At 41.3% G+C, this 21,270-nt stretch overlaps 3 protein-coding genes and 1 pseudogene across 4 annotated transcripts; 1 reads left to right on the forward strand and 3 right to left on the reverse strand.

The window, feature by feature from the left end:
- Window positions 1-788: 788 nt before the first annotated feature.
- scnm1 (sodium channel modifier 1) lies at window positions 789-4,221 on the reverse strand. The gene is made up of 8 exons (XM_080749848.1): window positions 4,083-4,221; window positions 3,096-3,166; window positions 2,879-2,967; window positions 2,261-2,355; window positions 2,048-2,148; window positions 1,804-1,919; window positions 1,553-1,673; window positions 789-975 (listed from the first exon to the last, which is right to left on the reverse strand). The coding sequence occupies exons 1-8, from the start codon at window positions 4,131-4,133 to the stop codon at window positions 870-872; spliced, it is 750 nt and encodes a 249-aa protein (XP_080605974.1). The 5' UTR covers window positions 4,134-4,221; the 3' UTR covers window positions 789-869.
- Window positions 4,222-6,625: 2,404 nt separating this feature from the next.
- LOC308298309 (ADP-ribosylation factor-like protein 9) lies at window positions 6,626-7,224 on the reverse strand (annotated as a pseudogene). The gene has a single exon. The product of its transcript is annotated as an ADP-ribosylation factor-like protein 9 (transcript).
- An 886-nt stretch (window positions 7,225-8,110) lies between these two features.
- lysmd1 (LysM, putative peptidoglycan-binding, domain containing 1) lies at window positions 8,111-11,541 on the forward strand. Its single transcript, XM_080748675.1, has 4 exons — window positions 8,111-8,359; window positions 8,895-9,121; window positions 9,448-9,737; window positions 10,173-11,541. The coding sequence occupies exons 2-4, from the start codon at window positions 8,930-8,932 to the stop codon at window positions 10,360-10,362; spliced, it is 672 nt and encodes a 223-aa protein (XP_080604801.1). The 5' UTR covers window positions 8,111-8,359; window positions 8,895-8,929; the 3' UTR covers window positions 10,363-11,541.
- Window positions 11,542-11,680: 139 nt separating this feature from the next.
- On the reverse strand, window positions 11,681-19,430 carry tnfaip8l2b (tumor necrosis factor, alpha-induced protein 8-like 2b). The gene is made up of 3 exons (XM_080748686.1): window positions 19,256-19,430; window positions 13,302-13,622; window positions 11,681-12,636 (listed from the first exon to the last, which is right to left on the reverse strand). The coding sequence occupies exons 2-3, from the start codon at window positions 13,614-13,616 to the stop codon at window positions 12,394-12,396; spliced, it is 558 nt and encodes a 185-aa protein (XP_080604812.1). The 5' UTR covers window positions 13,617-13,622; window positions 19,256-19,430; the 3' UTR covers window positions 11,681-12,393.
- Between the last annotated feature and the right edge of the window lie 1,840 nt (window positions 19,431-21,270).

The raw sequence follows: 21,270 nt of genomic DNA on the forward strand, positions 1-21,270 counted from the left end.
CAAGATATGGCACCATCAAAAAACATAATTTAAGTGTCATGCCCTGTACCCCCCGAATAGACCATTTCCAGAAGACAGGATGAGAACCCCGTCTACCAAGATTAACACCAATATTTGCTGCTTATGGCTAAACTGGCTGACACAGGGAGAAAGAGGGAGGCAATGGCTTTGAGTTGAATGAGATCTTTAATAAAGTCTAATCTTTTCTGCCTCTTCCCGAATATTTGTCAGTGAATAGTTAATATTCCTTACTGATTGATCGAGTCATTACTCAGTTTGAATTTGAGTACCGTGTTTCACTGATCCATAATAAACAAACACATTAGATCAGTAGTGCACTACCATCATCCCATAGCCAGAAATGTCAGATACAGCATTTCCATGTTTCCAAGTCAACATGGAACGTTATCCAATGGCCAGCAATGTGCAAGCATTTCATTTTAGTGGGTGAGGAGGACTTAAAACCGAGTAATGGTCCATTGAGTAAGTGGAAGGAAAGTGGCAGAGATTTAATAGCACAACAAATATAAGCAAGGCTCTGGGGATGCAGCCATTTGGTATCAGCATTCCATGGTGTCAGTAATATGTTTAATTAAACCCCTCTGCCTGCCATGCCGTCTCCAAACCTTTACAGATATATTAAACTAAATATTAACTCAGTAAGTGGTGAATTGCATACACACCTTATCCAATCTGCCTCATACAAAGAGTCCAATTCAAGTGGGAGTATTTATTTCAGTCAAACAGTGACTATGCAATAAGATACAAACTATTAATTTCATACAGGTTTTTTGTTACCGGCAAGGTAAAACAAAGGGATAGTCCAGAAACAACGCCACAGCTTATTGTTGTTCCATTGTAGTTGTATGTCACTGAGGAAGAGGAGCAAGAGGAGGTGGTTCCTCCTCATCTGAATCAAATTCCACATTTTCATCTTTAACCCACTGGCCACTCTTGTCTTGTATCCACCCGTCACTAAGAAAAACAATGCAGGATGGAGTTGAGAAAGAATCATAATGTGAATCAACTCAATGATATTGTTCTGACATCTAGTGGGTTAAGTAGACAACTGCAGCATTGGTCCTAATTAAGGTGCAGGCAGGCAGGCGAGCGCGCGCACACACACACACACACACACACACACACACACACACACACACACACACACACACACACACACACACACACACACACACACACACACACACACACACACACACACACACACACACACACACACACACACACACACACACACACACACACACACAAAGTGTATACTGTATACAAAAAAGATCCACAGCAAAGCCTCTCTCCAGAAATCAAGACTTGGTTACTTGTGATAATCCACAGACCTTGTTCTGATCATTTTATGAGAACTGTTTTCCACAAAGGAATTCCAACTCATGCACTCATCCATGATTAGAGGCCAAAGCTCAGTAAATCACACTCAAGCTATCTGGATGGAAGGACAGAACACGTCATAAGAGGAAACATGTTAAGGGTTTGTATTTTGAGCTGAACAGCCTCTTCCTTACATAACTACCAATACCTTTTCAGTTTGAGGTAGTGCTCCAACTCCTGTCTCCTCTGAGCTGTTAGCGGTTCTGCGTCGTGTACCAATCCTGGCTGAGATCCGTTTTTATGTTTGGATGGATGTAACTGCTTATTGTCTGGTGAAAACAAAACATGTACTGTATGTAAAACTAATATAACATAATAAGGGCTTGATTGGTTTCAAATAAAGAATACAAAAGCTTTTCTTGCTAGATTGCTAGACTATTGTGCAGCCTCAATAAATACCTGGTGGTAATTTGTCTGCTTCTGTGGTCATTGTATGCTGTTCAGTTGGCATCGAGTTGGGACTGCTTCCTTTGGGGCCTGAGCTATTACTTGCTGATCCTCTTTCAGAATTTGTGCTAGAAATGTATAGGCATATATGTTTAAAGCTGTTTAAAAGTTGGTATTTAACATCAGCAGTGGAAATAATTCAAAACAGCTCAAGCAGATATTATGTTCGATTACCATCAGTAATCATCTCACTAACCTGGGCTTTCTGTGACAACTGTTATATGGTACAGTCTTCAATAAAGCATGATGTGTAAGCTTCTTCGTCTGTGTTAATAAAGGGGCTGAACTGGATGGTTCCTGAAAACACATTAATAAAGACCTTTAAGAACTTCATGAAGATCTCGGCAGCAACAATTGAACAACGCATACAACTTCATTAAATAGGTCTAACAGACAGAAGTTTACCAACCTGTCTGCTATCTTCCTCTTGGACATATTGTTCATGTTGCCTTTTTGATACTTCATTCTTCAGGTCTGTTTTCTTGCCATAAAACCACTTTAATCCTGAAAATCATTAAAACCTGCATTATGATTTATGACAAAACAAGAGACGATCTGGGCATTCAGGATAAAAAAAAAGAGGGAACAGTCTTTATTTAAAAGACAACTGCCAACATGTTTCGACCTCAGAACGTCTTCATTAGGGCGAAGACCTTCCCAGATACAGTAACCTTTTTATCTCCTGCGAGCACCTAGTTGTTCTTGTTTTTTTCTTATTTGTTTGCAAGACATTAAATTGCGATCATTTTCAAAACATACTATTAGGAAGTGTAGTGGTTTCCTTCTAAGTTATAATATTCTTTAATGGACCCTTTTCAGACCTGTCATATTCGTTAGGTACATTTAAAGTAATAGCAGGTAGAGAACGCATAACTTTTGTATTAATCCTTTTTAACCTGCTAGGCTGCTATGACATTGAAGAAAGCCAGGGTGAAGCAGAAGAAAGAAACTTTTTACACCAAAGACACCAAAACAGGTGCATTTCTCTTGGCACTTTCATGACCCCACTCATTCTTTCCTACAGTACCTTCTAGGTGCCTTTTCCCCTTTCTGTGTACTGTCAGCATATCAACTGTATCAAACACAGGCCGGTAGGAGCACACAAGACAAGTGTACCTGGAAAGTAAATAAATAACATTGCTTATGTTGCAAATGCATAGCTAATTCTACAAACTGAAATTAGATTAAGTGGCTTTATGGGCTGGAGACACATTTGGTGGTGGTGGTTGAGGAGGTTACTGCACCTTCCATTTTTCAACAGCGCAGCCTCGTCCTCTGGAATAAAATGAGACAGGAGATCCGCTACCCGCCGTTTCTAGGATCGATCAAAACAGTTTGATTGATTGATTGAAGACTATTATAAGTTTGCATAGAAAAAAGGTACAGTTTCCTGACGGTACAGTTCACTGGTACAAGGTCAACTAAAAGGAGATCCTAGAAAAGACTAAGGAAACCAGTGAAGTATCTCATATAACATGTACATTTAACGCAACATCTGGTTGAGAGCAGTGGTGGAAAAAGTGCTAACATTTTGTACTTAATTAAAAGTATCAATACTGCAATGTCTGTTACAAGTATTAGTCTGGAATTCAAAATTGACCTGAATAGAAGTACAAAGGTATTGTTATCAAAATGTACCTACTGTAAAGCACAAAAAGTAGAAATTAGGCCTACTCATTATGCAGAATGTCCTGTTTTCAAATGTATAAAAGTCTTTTGAAAATAGCAGATCTACAAGCTTGTACATCGGCTATTTTTAAATGGCTAAGTGGTTAATGTATGTTTTGTAATAATAATAATCTAAATCTACAAAGTAACTAGTTGTATATGTTTTCAAATAACTGTAGTGGAGTAAAAGTACAATATTTGCCTCTGAGATGTAGGCTAGTGGAGTAGAAGTAAAAGTATTGGAAATTGGAAACACCCAAGTAAAGTACAATACCTCAAAATGTTACTAAAGCACGGTAGGCTACTTAAGTAAATGTACATAGTTACTTTACACAACTGATCAAAAGTAAACAACATCTGGTTGAGAGGTGAGTTCTTGTTAGCCTATATGAGATAGATACATAAAGATTTCCATACGCTGAAGAGCTTACTAGGATCTCCTTTAGTTGACCATGTCCTTTCCTATGCAAACTACAATCAATCAATAGCTCAAAGCTAACAAACGAGTCAGCTGAATAAAACCTGAAAGTGACCGACCAAATAAAAGGTGAAAAAAATAATACCTTCAGTATATTTAGCTGACTCTGGTCATCACCTTCCCTTTTAAAGGACATCACTACTTCATATAAGTACTAGTCTTCATATAAGTACTAGTACTGATATAATAAACTACACGTGATAATAAACTGCAGCTAAGTGTGTAGTGATGTAAACAAACATCTTCCTCTGCTTCTCGTTTCATTGCGAATGGCAGTTTTATTTTTTGCATTACCGCCACCTACTGAACTGTTTCGTGAACCGTTCGTCTCCATAATAAAAAAAGATTTTATTTCCCCAAAACTTTGTAAAAAAAAAAAAAGAAAAGAAAAAAAATAATAATCAGAAAGCTTTCCACTTGCTTATTTGGTATTTCAAATAAGACAGTATTGTTTACAAATTTCAATTACCCCCTCAATTGATCCTGCTTAGCCTTTTAAATGTGTGGCTCACTCTACTCCACCACTGTCAACTGCATGAATGGCTGATGTTTTGTATTTTGTTTTTAGATCCAAGCTAAAGGGCATCTCTGCTTGCTAAAAAGTAGATTGCTACAGTCAGTGAATGTGGCATTACTAGCTAATACATCATGAAACTTCAAGCATACATTAAACAGTCAACAATCAGTGGCAAAGCTTTAATGATTAGACCACACATCTGTCAGTAATAGCATGTACACCCCCTGGACAGTGATGACACTACTAGTATGTCAAAGGGACGTGACCCAATTCCAACCCTTGTTGCTGAGTGCCAAGCAGGGAGGCATTGGGTAACAATTTCTTTGGTATGACTCAGCCTGAGATTGAACCTAGACCTCCAGTCTCAGGGCAGACAATATAACCACAAAGCCACTGAGCAAGCACAAAAAAATTGCATCTTTCGTGGTTACAAAAGGAGTCAAGCGACTGAAAATAATCAAGGATTGAAAACAAAACCCCAGACTGCAGAGTTGAAATGAGAACAAGCTACTATGGAATGGGTGCAACTGGGTATTACAAATTAACATCACCTGGCTCAGTGCTTATTCTCTCATTCAAAGTGAAGGAAGACAAGTGCTTTCTTACCCCCACATCTTTTCAAATAATTAGTGCTTCGTATCCTAGAGCAACAATGGAACTTTGAGTGTAGTCAAATCAGTAGGCCTACTTGATATAATTAAGAACGACTTCACCCATTTTCAACAAATACAAGAACGAAGCCCTGAAACATGCTTGCCCTGGGCAAGAACCGCTGCCTGGGGGAGAGCGGCCTGCGGAAAAAATAAGGGCGAATGTGTTTTTTTTTAAATAATAATCTTCATATAATTGGTCAACACTAATGCTCAGTATAATATGTCACCATTTGTGTCTGCTCTGTCTGTGTGTCAGAGGAGGGCTGTGGATAATTCAGAAACACGCCTACCAGTGACATCTTTGATGGGGACTCCAAGCTGCTGCCTTCCTGGAAAATTAGCATGTTATAGTTGAAGCCATTGTTCTTGTGGTAATAAAAATAAAACATTTGAAAAAAATCAGTGGTAGGCGGGTGTGAATGATTGAATACTTCATCACCAAATAACCCAGGTGCAAATAGTAGCTGGGGGTCTGACTCCATTTTGCATATTAAACACTGGTTCAAATAAACAGCAGGGGGCCCAAATAAAAGCCGGGACTATTATTTGCAGGGGGGTTAGCCTATTATTTGAGTTTCTTCAGCCTAATTTGGGTCCGCCCGGGCAATTATTTGAGTTTCTTCAGCCCAGGCTCCTATTTGGTGATATACAATAGTCGTAAATGTAAACAGCACGTGGTACAGTCAGACATTTAGGCTAAAGGATAACACAAAAAAGTCCTGGGGACTTGTTCCATTGCGGTCCTATTTCCTCAACAACAATGGAAAGCAGTGTCCACGAGCCTCCTCTGACTCTGAGACACAGACCGAGTGGACAGAATTGTAATTTTTTTAAGCGGTGAAAACTGCTTCCAATGAGTGGCTTTGTGTGTCCCACGCCCATATATGGTCATTTCAGTCCAGAATGAACAGGTTTTTTCAAAAGCAAAATGTCTGTCACCTCATGTCCATATATGGTCATTTCAGTCCAGAATGAACAGGTTTTATCTGTCCCGTACGTCCAGAATATCAGTCCAGAATGAATAGGCTTTTTCAAAAAGCAAAATGTGTGTCCCATGTCCATATATGGCCATTTCAGTTCAGAATGAACAGGTTTTATCTGTCCTGTACGTCCAGAATATGTGTGTCCCTCCCGGTCTGATGATTGGATACTTTGAGGATTGGTCAAGCTTCACATGATAATTCGGCCCTCCAGATAAAATCATTCATTCATTCAGAATATATAAAGAATGTAGAATTCTGGATATATAAAGAATGTATAGATCACAGAGTTCATAACTCTAGAACACATAGAATAAAAGTTCACCGCTTCACTTCGAACCGAGGTTTGATTTTTTTTTATCATGAGCATTAGTAAGGATACATTAAATTGTTATTATGAAGATAGGTTGAAAATGGGTGACGTCGTCCTTTAATAAATCAACACAAGGGAGAAGGGACTTTTGGCTACCAGGGTTCATCAACAACTCTCATGCACCATTTGGACTATTAAGTCTTGGGCATCCTGCACACCAGAGTTAAGCTCTGCATCTCCCCTCTTGACAGATGTGCCTATGAAGAACAACTTGTCTCCAGTGTCAGACAGGGACAGCTTTTCATGGAGTTCTGTGATACTGCAGGCCCCTGGTAGGTCCTGTTTGTTGGCCAGACCAGTATGGGGAGGCAGGGGTCAGATGATCCATCCAGCAGCTCATGTAGGTGTTTCTTAGCCACGGGGAACCGGTCTGCATCAGAAGAGTCTACACCAAACAAACACCAGCACCAGAGCCTTGGACATGTATCTCTTCCAGTAGGGCTGCAGGCTCTCTTGGCCTCCAATCTCTAGGAACTCGATCTGCAGGGCCTCTTTGTTGATGGAGACAGCATTGAATCCCTGTGTAGGGCCCACACCCTCCTGCTCCAACCCCCCAGTAGTGGAGAAACACTGCAGCATGCAAGTCTTCCCTGCCCCATCCAGACCCAACACCAACACCTGCCTCCCTTTCCTTTCTCCACAGGCTTGGACTTGATTAATGGTGCTGTCCGTGCCTCTTTGTTGTTGTCAACATGTGCTGTCATAGCTTCTACCACAACAACAGGTTGTTTTGGGACATGTTCGTCTTCAGGTTGAGAATGTTGCTCTGACTTTGCTGTTTGTTTCTCTTGTTCTAAAGACAAATAGGTCCAGATAACATACACAAGTCCACCCAAGAATCTCCCACCATTGTCGATTCTCTCAACCCAGGCATGATTTAGCCTAATTAAAACGGGTTCATGTGTGTGTTCAAGCCATTTCAAAAGAGCAGAAGAATGGGCTTTATTTTATCAAATTGAAGAGGAGGAGGAGGAGACAGAAAGACAGTTCAAGAAGCCCTCCTCCGTTTGTATCGATGCTAGTTCCTCGCTTGCTGTTTCCAAGGTAACCTGACTCCGCCAGAAGGTGGTGTATTGAGTTCAGGAACTCAATACGCCACCATCTGGCGGAGTCAGATAGACAGTTCCAAGCACATCTGTGGTTCCAAGGATGTTTGTCACTCTCGGTGAGGAGATTCTACACGTTAGGATTTTATAGAAATAGCCTAGGCACACTTTAATTAAAACAACATGCATACTATTTTCTGTAAGTCAAGACAACAATAATCATACATGCTGTCTGATGCTCGCGCTCGTGCCAGGACTAGGACTAAAGGACGGGAACCTCGCGTCAGACTTCTAATTATCTGTGTTCCGACAGCAGCCTCTTTTATTTACTGTTCGGTGCTCAGATCCGGCCAAGAGCCCGCCTACTATATCCGGTGATATGAAACCACATATATTGACCTACACCTCATCGTTTCCGTATCCGCTCTAAACTGGATGTGCACCATGCAAAGTGAATTGATCCCAGAGTCTACCCAGACGATACACTTTAAACTGGGCTTCCTGCTTTTGAACGCAGATGGAATCATGGGATTAGTCACATCAACAGAACAAACAACACACAGACATGGCGACAACAAATGACTCTTGTGAAGACTGGACTTGATCGAAGAGTGGACAGATCTGAGAATTGTTCTCCCAACGCAACGTTTGGGGTTTAAATTAGATAACAATAACCATCGCTGAAGAACTTAAATGTCCAGTTATTATTGATCATGGTTTGGACTGAGTGGACTGCGAGTTAGTAAACGGACTTGTCGGACTACCTTCACAAGAGTTGAAAACGATGTCTAAGGTAATGCTATAACCTAATTTACCCGGCTACGCTGATATGTGTAGGCTAACTATGTGTGAAAAATGTTGTAACGTTATTACACTTTTACGAAAGTTTAACGCCAGCTGGCAGCTGCCAGTGGTAGAAAGAAAGTACATTTACTTAAGTATACTGTAATTTAATTATTTGTAAGTACAATATTGAGATATTTGTACTTGAGTATTTCCGTTTTCCAATACTTTTACTTCTACTCCGCTACACTTTGGATCCAATTGTAGTTTTTACTCCACTACATTTAGTTGAAAACTCTAGTTACTCTTTACTTTGTAGATTTTGATTATTATTATAAAGCATAGATTAACCTACCACTTCAGCCTTACACTTTAGATTTTTTAAATACATTTTATACATGTGCAAACATGTGAAATGGGACACTCGATCGATCTGCATAATGAGTATTTCACTGCTTTTGGTACTTTAAGTACATTTTAATACCAATACTTTTGTACCTTTTTACTCAAATAAACATTTGAATATGTTTTCCACCACTTGCCAGCTGCCATCAAAAAGTTAGCCCCCGCCCCCGCCACGATGGCTGCCGGTGAAGCGACAGGGACACATGGTCCAGCCGGTGTCAACAACCTCCTCCGACCGGGCAGCAGGACCAGGTCGTACGGCAGTCTGGTCCAGTCCTCACTCAGTCCAGTACGGCAGACCAGGATCCAACACGCTGTGCAACCTGGAGACACACTGCAAGGCCTGGCCCTAAGATATGGAGTGTCTGTAAGTCATATATATTCCCCTTAAATGAGGTTAACAGCAGGATGTGACACATCTCACATTTTACATAATTATCTCAACTATTTGTCAATCAAGTTTTACAGGGCTCCTGTATTTGTCATAGTTCTGTGTGTATTTGTCATTTAATGTGAATTAATTAATTTAATTAAAAATTAAATTAATTTAATGTGAATTAAAGTAAACAAGCCATTGTGCTTTCATGGGTTTAAATCCTTTTAGTAGACTTTGTATCTGAACTGTAGTGTCCTGTGCTGTGCTTTTCCTATGCAAACTTCTTATGAAGTATTGAAGTTATTCCCCTTTTTCAGATGGAGGAAATCAAAAGGGCAAACAGACTGTACACCAACGACTCGATATTCCTGAAGAAGACCCTGTCTATACCTCAGCTATCAGACACTGATGCTTATGGTGCTCAGATGGCCAGAGAGGACTCGGGCGAGAGCCCTGTTCAAAATGGAAAGTCTGCGAGCCCTTCTAAAAGGACGCAAGCTGACGGGGAGTCAGAACTCTCCCCAATGGATTTCCTGAAAAGGATGGATCACTTGATAAGCGTGTCCAAGCAGGCAGCTGTCAAAGGATGTGAGGAGGGAGAGAAAAGGTATTACTTTACTTGGCGCACATCATGACCTACTTATTGTGTTTACATCATGGACATATTTATGTACGTTCATTCGCCATGCAAACGGCGTGACAGGTTTCTTACATGTAAGAATTCTTAAAATGGGCACACATGCAACTGGAGGTTCACAGTAGGAATGTACATTTTCTGAACACTCCGTGCTTAAGGAATCGCTTGTGATCCATGGAAAATGATTTCCCCCCTGAGTTAAGTCCCTACAATGGTCAGCTTCAGCCACATTATTTTATGACACTCTGCTGTCGTGGTCCCCACCTCTTCTGCCATAATCTCCACCTAAACCACACCGAATCTTATAATGACGCCTCTGGGTACTGACACACATTCAGAGAGAATTCTCTTGTTATATTGTGTTTTTCTATACCCATTGACATTTTTTTGTGCTTGCTTTTACAGGTTTGCTGCCCTGGAAGCAGTTTGTGCCAGCAGGTCGCCAGACAGTCATCGACTCACCAGGTCACAGAGTGCCGCCGCCATTTCCTCTCATAGAATGCACCAACAGGCTGCGCTGGGAGCCGTGCCCCTTACCATTACAAAACGTACCAAGAATCTCAGAGACAGGGAGGACGACATCTTTGAGTTGTGAGACATTTCTACTCTTTATACCGCCAAGCCAAATGAAAGGAACTGGCCTCCAAGCAAATCTGACAATTACAGATTAACTACCAAATATAAACCCTCACAAATCAGTTGTTACAATGTGGACTTGAGACTTGAAAAAGCACTCGAGTCTTTGACAATGCGATATGATGGGCCATCGTACTTTGATGACAAAGTAGGTAAATTGGCTTAACTTCTCAAGCAAATATTGTGTTCCGACGATTCATTATTTATTTTGATATAGAACTTTTGAAAATCTTGTCTACAGTTCTGTGTTGGGTTGTAGGGGTTATTTCATTATTTATTTTGATATAGAAGTTTTGAAAATCTTTTCTACAGTTCTGTGTTGGGGTTAGGGTTATTTCCACACACAGCCAATATGAGCATAAAACTGGAAATCATATGACTGCTCATGTGGTCAGCTGAGCTGGGGCATGTATGTGTAATGCTACCTCATAGTGTGAGTATGGATCTTTTCTTCACATTCTCTTCACTAGAATCCTTAGCCATGGACAGTCGTGTAATATTTTATGTTAGCGTTTCCGTTTTAGTTATGCTAGTTAAATGCATTTCACTGTAAGAAATTAGACCACTGAACTGCCAACAAGTAGAACCTTGTCTGTTACTGCTGATGAATTATAGTATTACTGATTTAGTCAAAGCCATAAAGACTTGAGAGAGTGTTACTTTTTTACAATTATTTAGTTTTTACGCAACAATTTTCATTTGGTTTGGTGATTGGAATGACACCTGGGCGCCAAATAAAAATAAATCTCCAAGTCTTATTTTAGAAATAAGGAAATTATTTTTCATTTTCAGAATTACATACTTATACATCATACTTATTACGTTAATTAAAAGTGAATTCAATGGCTAATTGATGTCTCACGGAAACCAATACCCACATTATCACCCTCTGTAGCAGAGGATCATGTGGACATTTGGTTTTATACTAATATACGTGAATACGTCATTTTAGTGTATGGTAATAATTAATGTAGACTCTTGGTCTTCTTCCCCACATTTTGGCTAGAGGAAGAAAGTACATTAGACGCATTTACACATTATGAATCGAGTAATTAACTTCAGCTGTGATGTACTGTAGAGCCATCCTTTCTCTTGAGTGTTGAAATGTAATCTTGTACTTTATTGTAACATCCATATTCTTGTTTTTGCCAGAAGTAAAATATTTCTCTTAATTTCTGCCAAGAACTATAATGAAATCCTCAGTAAACATCAATGGAAGGCTTGACATCCCAAAAAGTCAAATAAATGTAAAAGGAACATTTTTGATAACATGTTTACAAAGTGAAAAACTTTGGTTCATCTGTCTTATTATTATAACTATAATTATTTATTATTGCTCTCTTTGGCACAGTAGCTGAGCATAAATATGTGCAGCTGGGGAACATCACTTTGACCACCAGATAGCGGTGCTGTATTACATTGCGTTGTCCCTCTGTTTTCTCAGTGTTTTTTATGAAGTTGCACTGACTCCTCACCTCATCACACAACACAAGTAGTTGTAAATGTTATTCTGCTATGACTCCTCCCCAAAATACATTACATCAGTAGTTGTAAATGGCACATTACAAGGTCTCGAATATAAAACATTGAATGGAAATTCCATTATTTATAAACTGGTGATACAGCTCAGATTCAGATCTGAATCTGAATCTGAATCAGCATATAAACCAAACGATTTTTAAGTCTGATCATCTCTTTCCAGGAAATGGCCCTCAATTCTTATAACCGTTCAAGACTTTTCCCTTAGAAATGTTGATATCATGGAAAGTTCAACCAAAATATTTTTTACCCACTTTCCCTTTGTCCTTTCAGTACAACTGTACAGCATTGTACCACTGAGGTTTAAACGTTTCACACATCTTGCCAGTTCTCAATGGCTGTAAACTGTTTTTTTTTTTCTTGCCTCATTATTATTACTAACCAGTGAGCCAGTAAGAACTCTCCTTGTCGATCTCCCAGTGTCTATCAACATGGCTTCACTCCTCGTTTCTCATAATGTCCCTTCCTCCACCATTTTATTGAGTCCGGTGCAGATCTTTGTGAGGTTGGGGCGGAACGGTCCCGCCGGGTCGTACAGTTTGGTCAGCAGCTCTGGATCAGAGTAATGGTTGAAGACGTGATTGATGCGGCCGTGGGACTTGGGTGTGAGGTGGCTGTTGACCAGCTTCAGCAGGATGTCCCTACAGCTGCTCAGAAGCTCAGACATGACTGCTGTGTCAAAGGTAAAGTCCACCTGCATCGTTTGTGAAGGGAGAAATTATTAACAATGAATGAAGTGATTTCTATAATTAATCATGTATTTTGTCAAGTGTTCTAGTTATTCGGTAATAACAAAAGTGTGCCACAAACGGCTGTGTGTCTTAAGTACGATAGCTCTTGTATAGTACAGTGGTTCTCAAACTTTTTCATGTCAAGGATCCCCAAATGACACACATTAGCCCGCGGACCCCCATTTGAAAAGAGATGCCAGGGACCACAATTAGAGAATATTTTTACGGCTCTAGCAGTGATTTTCAAACATTTTAATTTCAGGAACCCCCAGCTTGACATGGATTAAAGGCTATGGACCCCCATTAAAAGGCATTTATATCTGGGACCCCAATTTATAATGTAAAATCAATGTTAATTTAACTCTGAGAGTGTACAAATGAAACCAAATGGACCTGCTCTGAGTTAAATACCCATAAGGGTCCATTTGGTTCCTGACTATCATCTAGCTGGGGACCCCTTGGAACTCCCTCAAGGACCCCTGGGGCCGGGGGTCCCCGGACCCCACTTTGAGAACCAATGGTATGGTGTACTATGCAATAAATTGTGGCTTGAAAACATTCTATTTCAGTAAATAGTGGTTGTCAGACCCTGTTGTGCAACTTTTAAACATAGCGTCCTGTAGCGTACCTCGTAAAAGCTGATGAGTGTCATGGCCCCTTGCTTCAGCTTCTTCTTAAAGTCCTGGGCCAGTCCCAGCTCCTCCGTGCTGAAGCGGTTGTGTTTGAACAGCACGCCGATCTTCACAGCTATTTTGATGAGGTCTTTGGTCACTTTCTGGGCCTCATTTTTGTTGCCCGAGTACTCCTTGGAGACGCGGTAGAGTTCGTCCAGGATCTCGCTGGTGGTGTCGTCGATGAACATCTGGACGGACGACTTGTTGGCCATGCTGCTGAGGATCTTCTTCTGGGCCTTCATGGCCATGTCCTTGGAGCTGAAGTCCATGTTTACCTGTGTAGATGAGAGTTAAAGGGATGGTGATCAGGCACGTGCACAGACTGCACACATAGACATCAAAGGGGGCTTGAGCCCCTGCCATTTTATCCTTCTGTAAAAAGTGCCCTCTCCAGACCATGAATGCAGTTTTTACTATTGTGAAATAAATGTAAATGCCCCCTTTCCATGCCATACCTGAAGGCAGCATTCAAGAGAATTGCCATGTCTAAACTCTCCTGAACTTGAGTGCAGCATCTTATGTTGAAATAATTGCCCTCTCTGTGTAGAAATCCATGCCGTACACCACAACTCCAGTATTGGCTTAATGCCTATAGTTCAGTGTGGTATCAAGCACCGAAAACAGCCGACCGGTCTGCTATTTTCGATATTTTCACCCAAAGGCCCTTTTAGAGATTTTTGCCCCTGCCTCTCTAACATTCTCTGCACGTCCCTGATGGTGATCATGACAACAGGTCACTGTTGATGATGAAGGACTTAGGAACTTAGGAACCTCGAGCCAATTAACAGGCTTATTGATGTTTTGATGCAGAATTACTTTGTTTAAACTCAAAAAGGACCAAGAAAACACTCCTGTTTATGGCTACAGTCAGAGGTAGTGACAGTAATGAAGAACTACAAACACACTCTGACTCACACTGCAGCCACGCCTCAGAACCCCAAGACTTTTATTGCCCAGGGGCTGTATTATAATTTCTTAATACAGCATCACATTCATTTAACCGCTTTATAAGCTGGCTTTAAAAAATCACACCTAGTGTGAAGTGAGCGGTGCCATCTATGAGTTAATGTCATTAAGCGCCCCGTGAAGCTTGGCCAATGTGACCCTGGGCGAGTGGTCGTACGACAAACTTTGGGAGCTTTGTGCAAAGATGTAGGCCAAATGGCCAATGTGACCCTGGGCAACAAGCTTTGGACAAATGAACAAAGCCAGATGTTGGAGCTTAGCTCCTTCCAGGAGCACCACAGATATATAGTACTTGTACATCTATATTTGGACATTGTTTTTGAATTCTTAAAAGAAAAAATATGAACACAAATGTTCTGGGGGTCCCTGGCACAAAAAAAGAAAATCTGACCAAATACACGTCCATTCAGGGCTCCTAGAGATGAACATCTTTGAGAACCACTGGGCCAGATGACTGGCCGCTCCACTGGAGAATTTGGCGGTTAAGTGCTTTGTTCAAGGACAAATCATCGGTAGTTAACGGAGGCAGAGGATTTAGCAACACATGTCCATCTCCCATCTCCCATCCAGCTGGTGTGAGGTTTGAACTGGAAACCTTCCAGTCATAATAGCTCTTCTCAAGGTTTCAGGTTATCTCTCACACATGTATCCCCTCCCAAAATAGTATTTATTTTATGCACAGCAATTCAACTGTCAAAACAATTTCCTTACCAAATATGTGAAAGCTTTTTATTCTTCAAATGTTTCTCCCCCCAACTAGGGATGGGACGATAAGGGATATTATCAATAATCGTGATAAAAAAACACTCAAGATAATCGTATCGTGGAGATTTCATTTATCGTGATATCGTCCTCCGTCATGCACTGGGATCAATTCACCTTTCATGTGCCGAGCTGCATATCCGCCCGGTACCATTTAAACCCTCTATAATTGGTAAAACATACTTATAATATATGTACTTGGGGCGCCCGCTGGCCTGGTGGTCAAGGCGCATACCACATACTAGGCTATGATTCCTGCTGGTGTCGCCGGTTCGATTCCCGATCCAGATGACCTTTGCCACATGTCATTCCCCATCTCTCTCCCCATTTCCTGTCAGTCTACTGTCCTATCAATAAAGGCATAAAAAGACCCAAAACAAATCTTTAAAAAATATATATATATAATAATATATGTACTTGATACAGTCTTTTTTTCACGCTTTCAAATAAACGCGAGGCGCTGCGAGCTTGTAGATCGGCTATTTTTGGCAAATGTTCCGCCCCAGGATAATGGATTTTGATTATCGCGATAATATTGTAAATCGCAATTTCTTTTGTCACAATAATCGTGATGTGAAATTTTCATATCGTCCCATCCCTACCCCCAACTTTTAATAATTTCACATTAGACTATCTAAACTGTGTTGTTGTGTAATGTCAGGTTTAATGCTTGTTTTTCTATCAAACATAAATATATCATGACTGCTCCTGAGATGAAAATGTCCTCCTCTTATTTTCTTCTGGAAAGTGATTTTGACTGGAAAGTGAGTTTTAATAGCTCCCACTAATGTTTATCAGACAAACACACATGAATCCCAAAGGGAAATAGTCATCATTGTTGTCCCTTTGGGTTTTTCTCCGGTAGAGAGAGGAGTCGTCCCCCCACCCCTTGGGAGATTGGTGTTGTACTGTATGTACACAGACAATTGTTGCACGCAGTTAGACATAACCACATCATTTCCACTTTGCATAGCAGGCTGTATACCCAAAATGGATTTGCATAGTTTTGGAGTAGATTGTTCAGATTAGCAAATCACCAGACTCAAAAAACACAACCTCAAATATACAGTAGGAATCTTCCATACAGTTAATCTAAATCCCCAGTAACCCTGGCAAGCTCTCTTGAGGGAGTGGGGAGATGGGGGCCAAAATAAGTTCAGGTTTATGGGATGTAAATGGTGGAGACATGGGTGCAAGTAATAGTAAAATGTTGAAGGATCAAATAACTTATTTGACGTGTCATTTACGTTTTTTGTCTCCACACAGTCACCGGGTTTAGAAACCACGCGATTTGGCCAAAGACAGAAGGAAGTGGAGGGATTTAGCTTCCCTATGCACCAGCTGGTTGTAACTCAAGTGTGATAACTAAGTAACAGAATTTGGAAAAATTTACAAGCAGACAGAATGCTGAATCCCACTTGTTGCCTGTGTGGACAGGCATTTAGGAAAGAGGGCAGGGATGCTGCATAGCTGAGGCAAGTCCATACCTGAGGTTTTTCCAGATTGCATCAACACCAGGGCTAACAGAGAAAGTCAAGTATCCTCATAATGTCTTGTTTACCGGTAACTTGGGGTAAAATAACACCTACAGTAGTCTGTCATTGCGACCATGTTACCACACATGATTAGATTCCTGTGCCGTAAACAATGTAGAGATTGGGACCTACAGTTTGTTTTGGCCAACAGGAAGTGATACATTGACAAACAGAATGTCTCTCGACTGTATGCTGTCACTTTCCCCTGTCATTGCCTCTATGCATTTTGGGGACTGCTGTTCTCACTGTTTGACTTCAATGATGCTCAGTCAGCACTGTTGCCAAACAACCTCATGGCTCACTAATGATTTCTTTTATACAGTCGCACTAATGATCATACCATGCTAATAGGCTATGCTAGCTGTGTTTCTCTGCATCCCCCCGTGTGTGAACCACCCTGGGTGCGATATGCATAATAAGCAAATGCTCATTTTTATAGGATATCCCACTAGGTTCCTTATTACATGCACAGCCATTCATTCCGAACAACTGTCCCATTTCTAATGGTTTGCTTCGATACAAAGCTTCTGGTTCCCTGCGGGGAATTAAAGAACATTCATTAGATTAATTTCCCATAACGGTGATAATGGAAATGGAGCAGCGTGATAGCTATTTCAGATTGGGTTCCAATCTCATTTATTCGCTAAGAAGACTATTGGGATTTTACGTACGTGTGTACTGCGTAGCCGTCTGCCAATAGTGTACACAGTGAAATATGAATTCACAGCTGGAGACAGTATAGTGTTTGGCTTGCACTGAACGAAGAATTGTGTCTGTTTGCTTTACACAAACCTATGGAGAGGTGGATATCTCTATGTTGAATATTACTGTGTCCCTAATGCACAGTTCCACAAGACCTCGTTTCTGTAATGGGCAGAGGGCAGCCTGTCAAACCAAGGATGCTTTTAATGTTGAGCATCAAATTCCGGGTCCAGATTGAGTGAAGAGTGTATTCAATTTGAGGTGACGGCCACATTATATTTACTTGTGACAACTTGACTACTAGAATCCAACACTGACTCTAACAGAGAATAACTGAGTGTTGATCCCTTGTCGTAATAGGTTTCTTTTTCAAAGTTACAAAGTATGTTCATCTGATGAACACTGAAATAGGGGGTGTTGATTGGTGGGACAGGAGAAGTAAATATTTAGCATTCCACAGATGACTTCACAGTGTAGCCTGAGGTTGTGTGTGTTTATCTGTGTCCATGTGTACTTGTGAATGCAGATGTGTATTTTAGTGTCAATGTGTTTCAGATTGTGTTTGTCTAGCTTGTGTGTGCATGTGCATATGTATGTGTGTGCATTTTATCGTGTTCGTTCTTGCGAGGCCGGTGTGAAGGTAAATCCCCCTAAACTCACAGGACTTAGCAGGGGGTTGAAGTGAGCCCTTTTGACTTGGCCAGTCTGAGTGGGCCTTGTACTGCAGGGCAGTGGGACTTTGCTGAGACAAGCTTCACTGACAGATGTCCCCAGCTTTGTGTCACATTGTCACCACCAGGCACGGGCGGGGTTGTGGTGTCAACGGTTGGAGTCAGAGAGAGGTGATTATTCAGAACATGAAACTATTCAAATGGGTGTTCTGGATACTGTGGCACTGAGCTTGTAGTGCTGGTAATGTTCAAAAACATAACAGAATAGCATGTCAAAGTGTGGATCATTCTCATTCCCATCCCTGGCGTTCTAAGCCCATGCATGAATGGCTGGCCACTCTACCGTTTCTTTGTGACGCCTAGGGGTACAATAACTAGAAAAGGATAAAAACAAGCGTCTCTGTGTCCTCTCAACGCTGGCAATGACATACAGATGGTGGGTATTGTTTTTTGAAGTTTCACTTAAGATGTGGTTCTATTGCCGGCAACGCTATAGTTTATTTATTTATAATAATCAGGTTATTACGTCAATATTCTATCTTGTTTGAACTTCTGCACGTTTGGATAATGTCAGCAGGGTTCATATACACTCATCTGCTGCCTCCAGTTTGTCCCCTATACATTCTTTTTTAACTGAAAGTAAGTCAGGTATTTTGAAATATGGACAAAAGTCTTCCACGGTTGCACAACATCTCTGAACAACTCTTCTCTAGCCTGCTGCCCATCTGTGAGGCTCAAAAGGGAAGCGAAACAGGCAGCAGTTGGCTTTGTGGCTGATGAGGATATGGGCCTATAAAGCTTAGTAACTATCAATACTGTCTACCACCATGTACAGTACTACTGCCTTTCACACTGTAACATCCTTAGTGTTAATTTAACTCTGAATAGTGTGCAAATTGAACCTTTCAAGGCTTAAATAAAAGTAGGGCAAAAGAGGAGGGAAAGCCAAATGATAAAGTTTGTATTGAGCAACTTCCAGCAGTTAGAGCATTTGAACTCCAGAAAGTTCCAGAATTTGAGCATTGCACTGTACTTGTTCCAGCATGACTGTGAGTGTGCACAGACTACACACACGTCTCCTAGGCTGAACTCTTAAGAAGGGGAAGTGCAGAAAAGTTGTGACTTATTTGTTCCAGTCATCCCATTAATTTCATATCCTACAGACACTCTACAAAATAAACTATATCTTCAACACAGCAACAATATCTGTGCACATGTAGTGTTGGATGTCATAGTGCTGTCATACAGAAATACCAAGGAACAGTATCTCACCTGTGTGTGTGCGTCTGGAGTCCCCCTCCCTCCTCTTCTGTGTCAGATTTCTCTCTCTCTCTCCTGCTCTGCACGTGCCTCAGGTATGACAGTACAGGCCAGTCGGTTAATTTTCTACCTTCATTTTCTACCACGAGGAACAACACCAGAAAAAGAAAAACAACCCTCCTTTGGCGCTTCTATCAGTGTTTGCCACCCTGACTCAAGATAATGCTCAGTTGTACTTCCTTGAGGAACTAAATTGCTATGACACACCCCTCAGTGAGCCTCTCTCTCTCTCTCTCTCTCTCTCTCTATCTCTCTCTCTCTCTCTCTCTCTCTCTCTCTCTCTCTCTCTCTCTCTCTCTCTCTGTTGTTTTCTTCTGAATTTCAAATACTGACTTCAAACTACAGTATCTCTCCTTCCCCAGACTTTGACACTCCCTCCCTCTTACTCTGTTCCTCTCTCTCTCTCTTTCAGCCCCCATATGCTGACGCTATGCCTCTGCGTGTTCTGACAAGTGAACAGCCCAGAAAGAATTTAACAATAATCCAGTGATGCAGCCATTTGAAAGGGGAGCGGCTTAACCCTTTTTTGTGTTCACCTTTGTTGGAATGTGGCTCATGTCAGCGCCGAGCACCAGATCTCTCCCTGTGTCTATATTTCCATCTATGAATACACATAAGGGTCTTGCTTTCTCATCTTCATGCACATATTGATATGCACATGAACATGCACAGTACACACGCATCACACTTGTGGGATCATTTACAGTATAATGAAAGTGCTTGAAAATGCTGGACTTGAGATGATCTTTAGTATGGGAGCTGGTATATTACAGTATACCTACCCATGTATGACTTCAGTGGTTGCTATAGACGTTATCACTCTTCTAATTCCTTATCTTATTTGACATTGTGGAATATAAATAGACAGACGAGGGTAATATTGGATAATTTCCAGAGTAACCGATATTGAACCTGGCTTTGCTGAGGCTTGGTAATCTTCCTAAATTCAACAAATGACTATCACGTCATGAAAGAACAGATTAATTTGTCTGCAGCCAGACCTGTGATTTTATAACACTACTGTTTATCAGCGCTTTTGTGAATGGCGACCAGCTGGCCCAAAGGGCAGCTGGCTGAGAGTCAACTCATTCAGGGCGGATTCACACTGCAATCCGTTTGATTAGAACTGATTCTGAAACCGGTTGCTGGTTCACGCTGGCCAGCATTCACATTGGCAGACCTTCTGGCCTCCCTGGAGATCACTAGCACTATACAGCCCGGTCCTATAGGTGGCGGTATGCACATAGTGTCATCAACTATGCGACATTGCTGATGGTGGTTGCCAATAAATTCAGACACGAAAGTTGGTGTAACAATTCAATGACGCGCGACAGCGCAGTGTGGAACATTGTTGCAGTGGTCTTGGGTCTCGCACCCCCCACACCTCGACAAGACAAACAAGCCTATTTGCATATCAATTGACCTGTGTCGCTGATCTACAAGCTCACACTGACCTTGCATCCGCGACGCGTTGTGAGCTTGTAGATCTGCTATTTTCCAGGCGCATAAACGTGCAGAATGATGAGCGAGACATGCAGCGCAGCGCACGTTATTATTTTAATTATTTAATAATCAACATGGCTGAAACGCTTGTGGCTTAATATTCACATTAATGGCACGTCAAGCAGGCACAGCAGTGCACAAGCAGTGCCAAGGAATCTATAACATCGAAACAAAAGTCAGGGATAAAGGAATACTTTTAGGCTATTTTCTATCAACAGCGGTAAGTCATTTTCGGTTTGTTTTCATGGTTTAACAGTTCATGGTTTAACTTGTAGGCTAGTGCTTTCTCTTTCTGCTTTTCTTTCCCGACGGGCGACAGCGCACACACATGCATGCACGCACGCACCAAGCCCCCCCCCCCTCCCGCTGTAAATCTGATCCCAGAGCAGCATAACCATCATCTCACAGTTACAGCCATACTTCATGTCGCTGCCTCGCGGCTAATAACGGACCTGAATCTGATC

Source organism: Nannobrachium achirus (assembly GCF_963921795.1).
Source record: "Nannobrachium achirus genome assembly, chromosome: 2".
NCBI classification, from domain to species: Eukaryota; Metazoa; Chordata; class Actinopteri; order Myctophiformes; family Myctophidae; genus Nannobrachium; species Nannobrachium achirus.

Excerpts from the sequence above, each read along its gene's own strand:
- scnm1 (XM_080749848.1), bottom strand. The coding sequence starts at position 4,133 with ATGTCCTTTAAAAGGGAAGGTGATGACCAGAGTCAGCTAAATATACTG. Across the intron at positions 2,149-2,260 it reads AAGAGGAAGATAGCAGACAG|GAACCATCCAGTTCAGCCCC; the intron begins GTTGGTAAACTT and ends ATGTGTTTTCAG. Across the intron at positions 976-1,552 it reads CACTACCTCAAACTGAAAAG|TGACGGGTGGATACAAGACA; the intron begins GTATTGGTAGTT and ends TGTTTTTCTTAG.
- tnfaip8l2b (XM_080748686.1), bottom strand. The coding sequence starts at position 13,616 with ATGGACTTCAGCTCCAAGGACATGGCCATGAAGGCCCAGAAGAAGATC. Across the intron at positions 12,637-13,301 it reads CACTCATCAGCTTTTACGAG|GTGGACTTTACCTTTGACAC; the intron begins GTACGCTACAGG and ends CAAACGATGCAG.
- lysmd1 (XM_080748675.1), top strand. The coding sequence starts at position 8,930 with ATGGCTGCCGGTGAAGCGACAGGGACACATGGTCCAGCCGGTGTCAAC. Across the intron at positions 9,122-9,447 it reads CCCTAAGATATGGAGTGTCT|ATGGAGGAAATCAAAAGGGC; the intron begins GTAAGTCATATA and ends CCCCTTTTTCAG. Across the intron at positions 9,738-10,172 it reads TGTGAGGAGGGAGAGAAAAG|GTTTGCTGCCCTGGAAGCAG; the intron begins GTATTACTTTAC and ends TTGCTTTTACAG.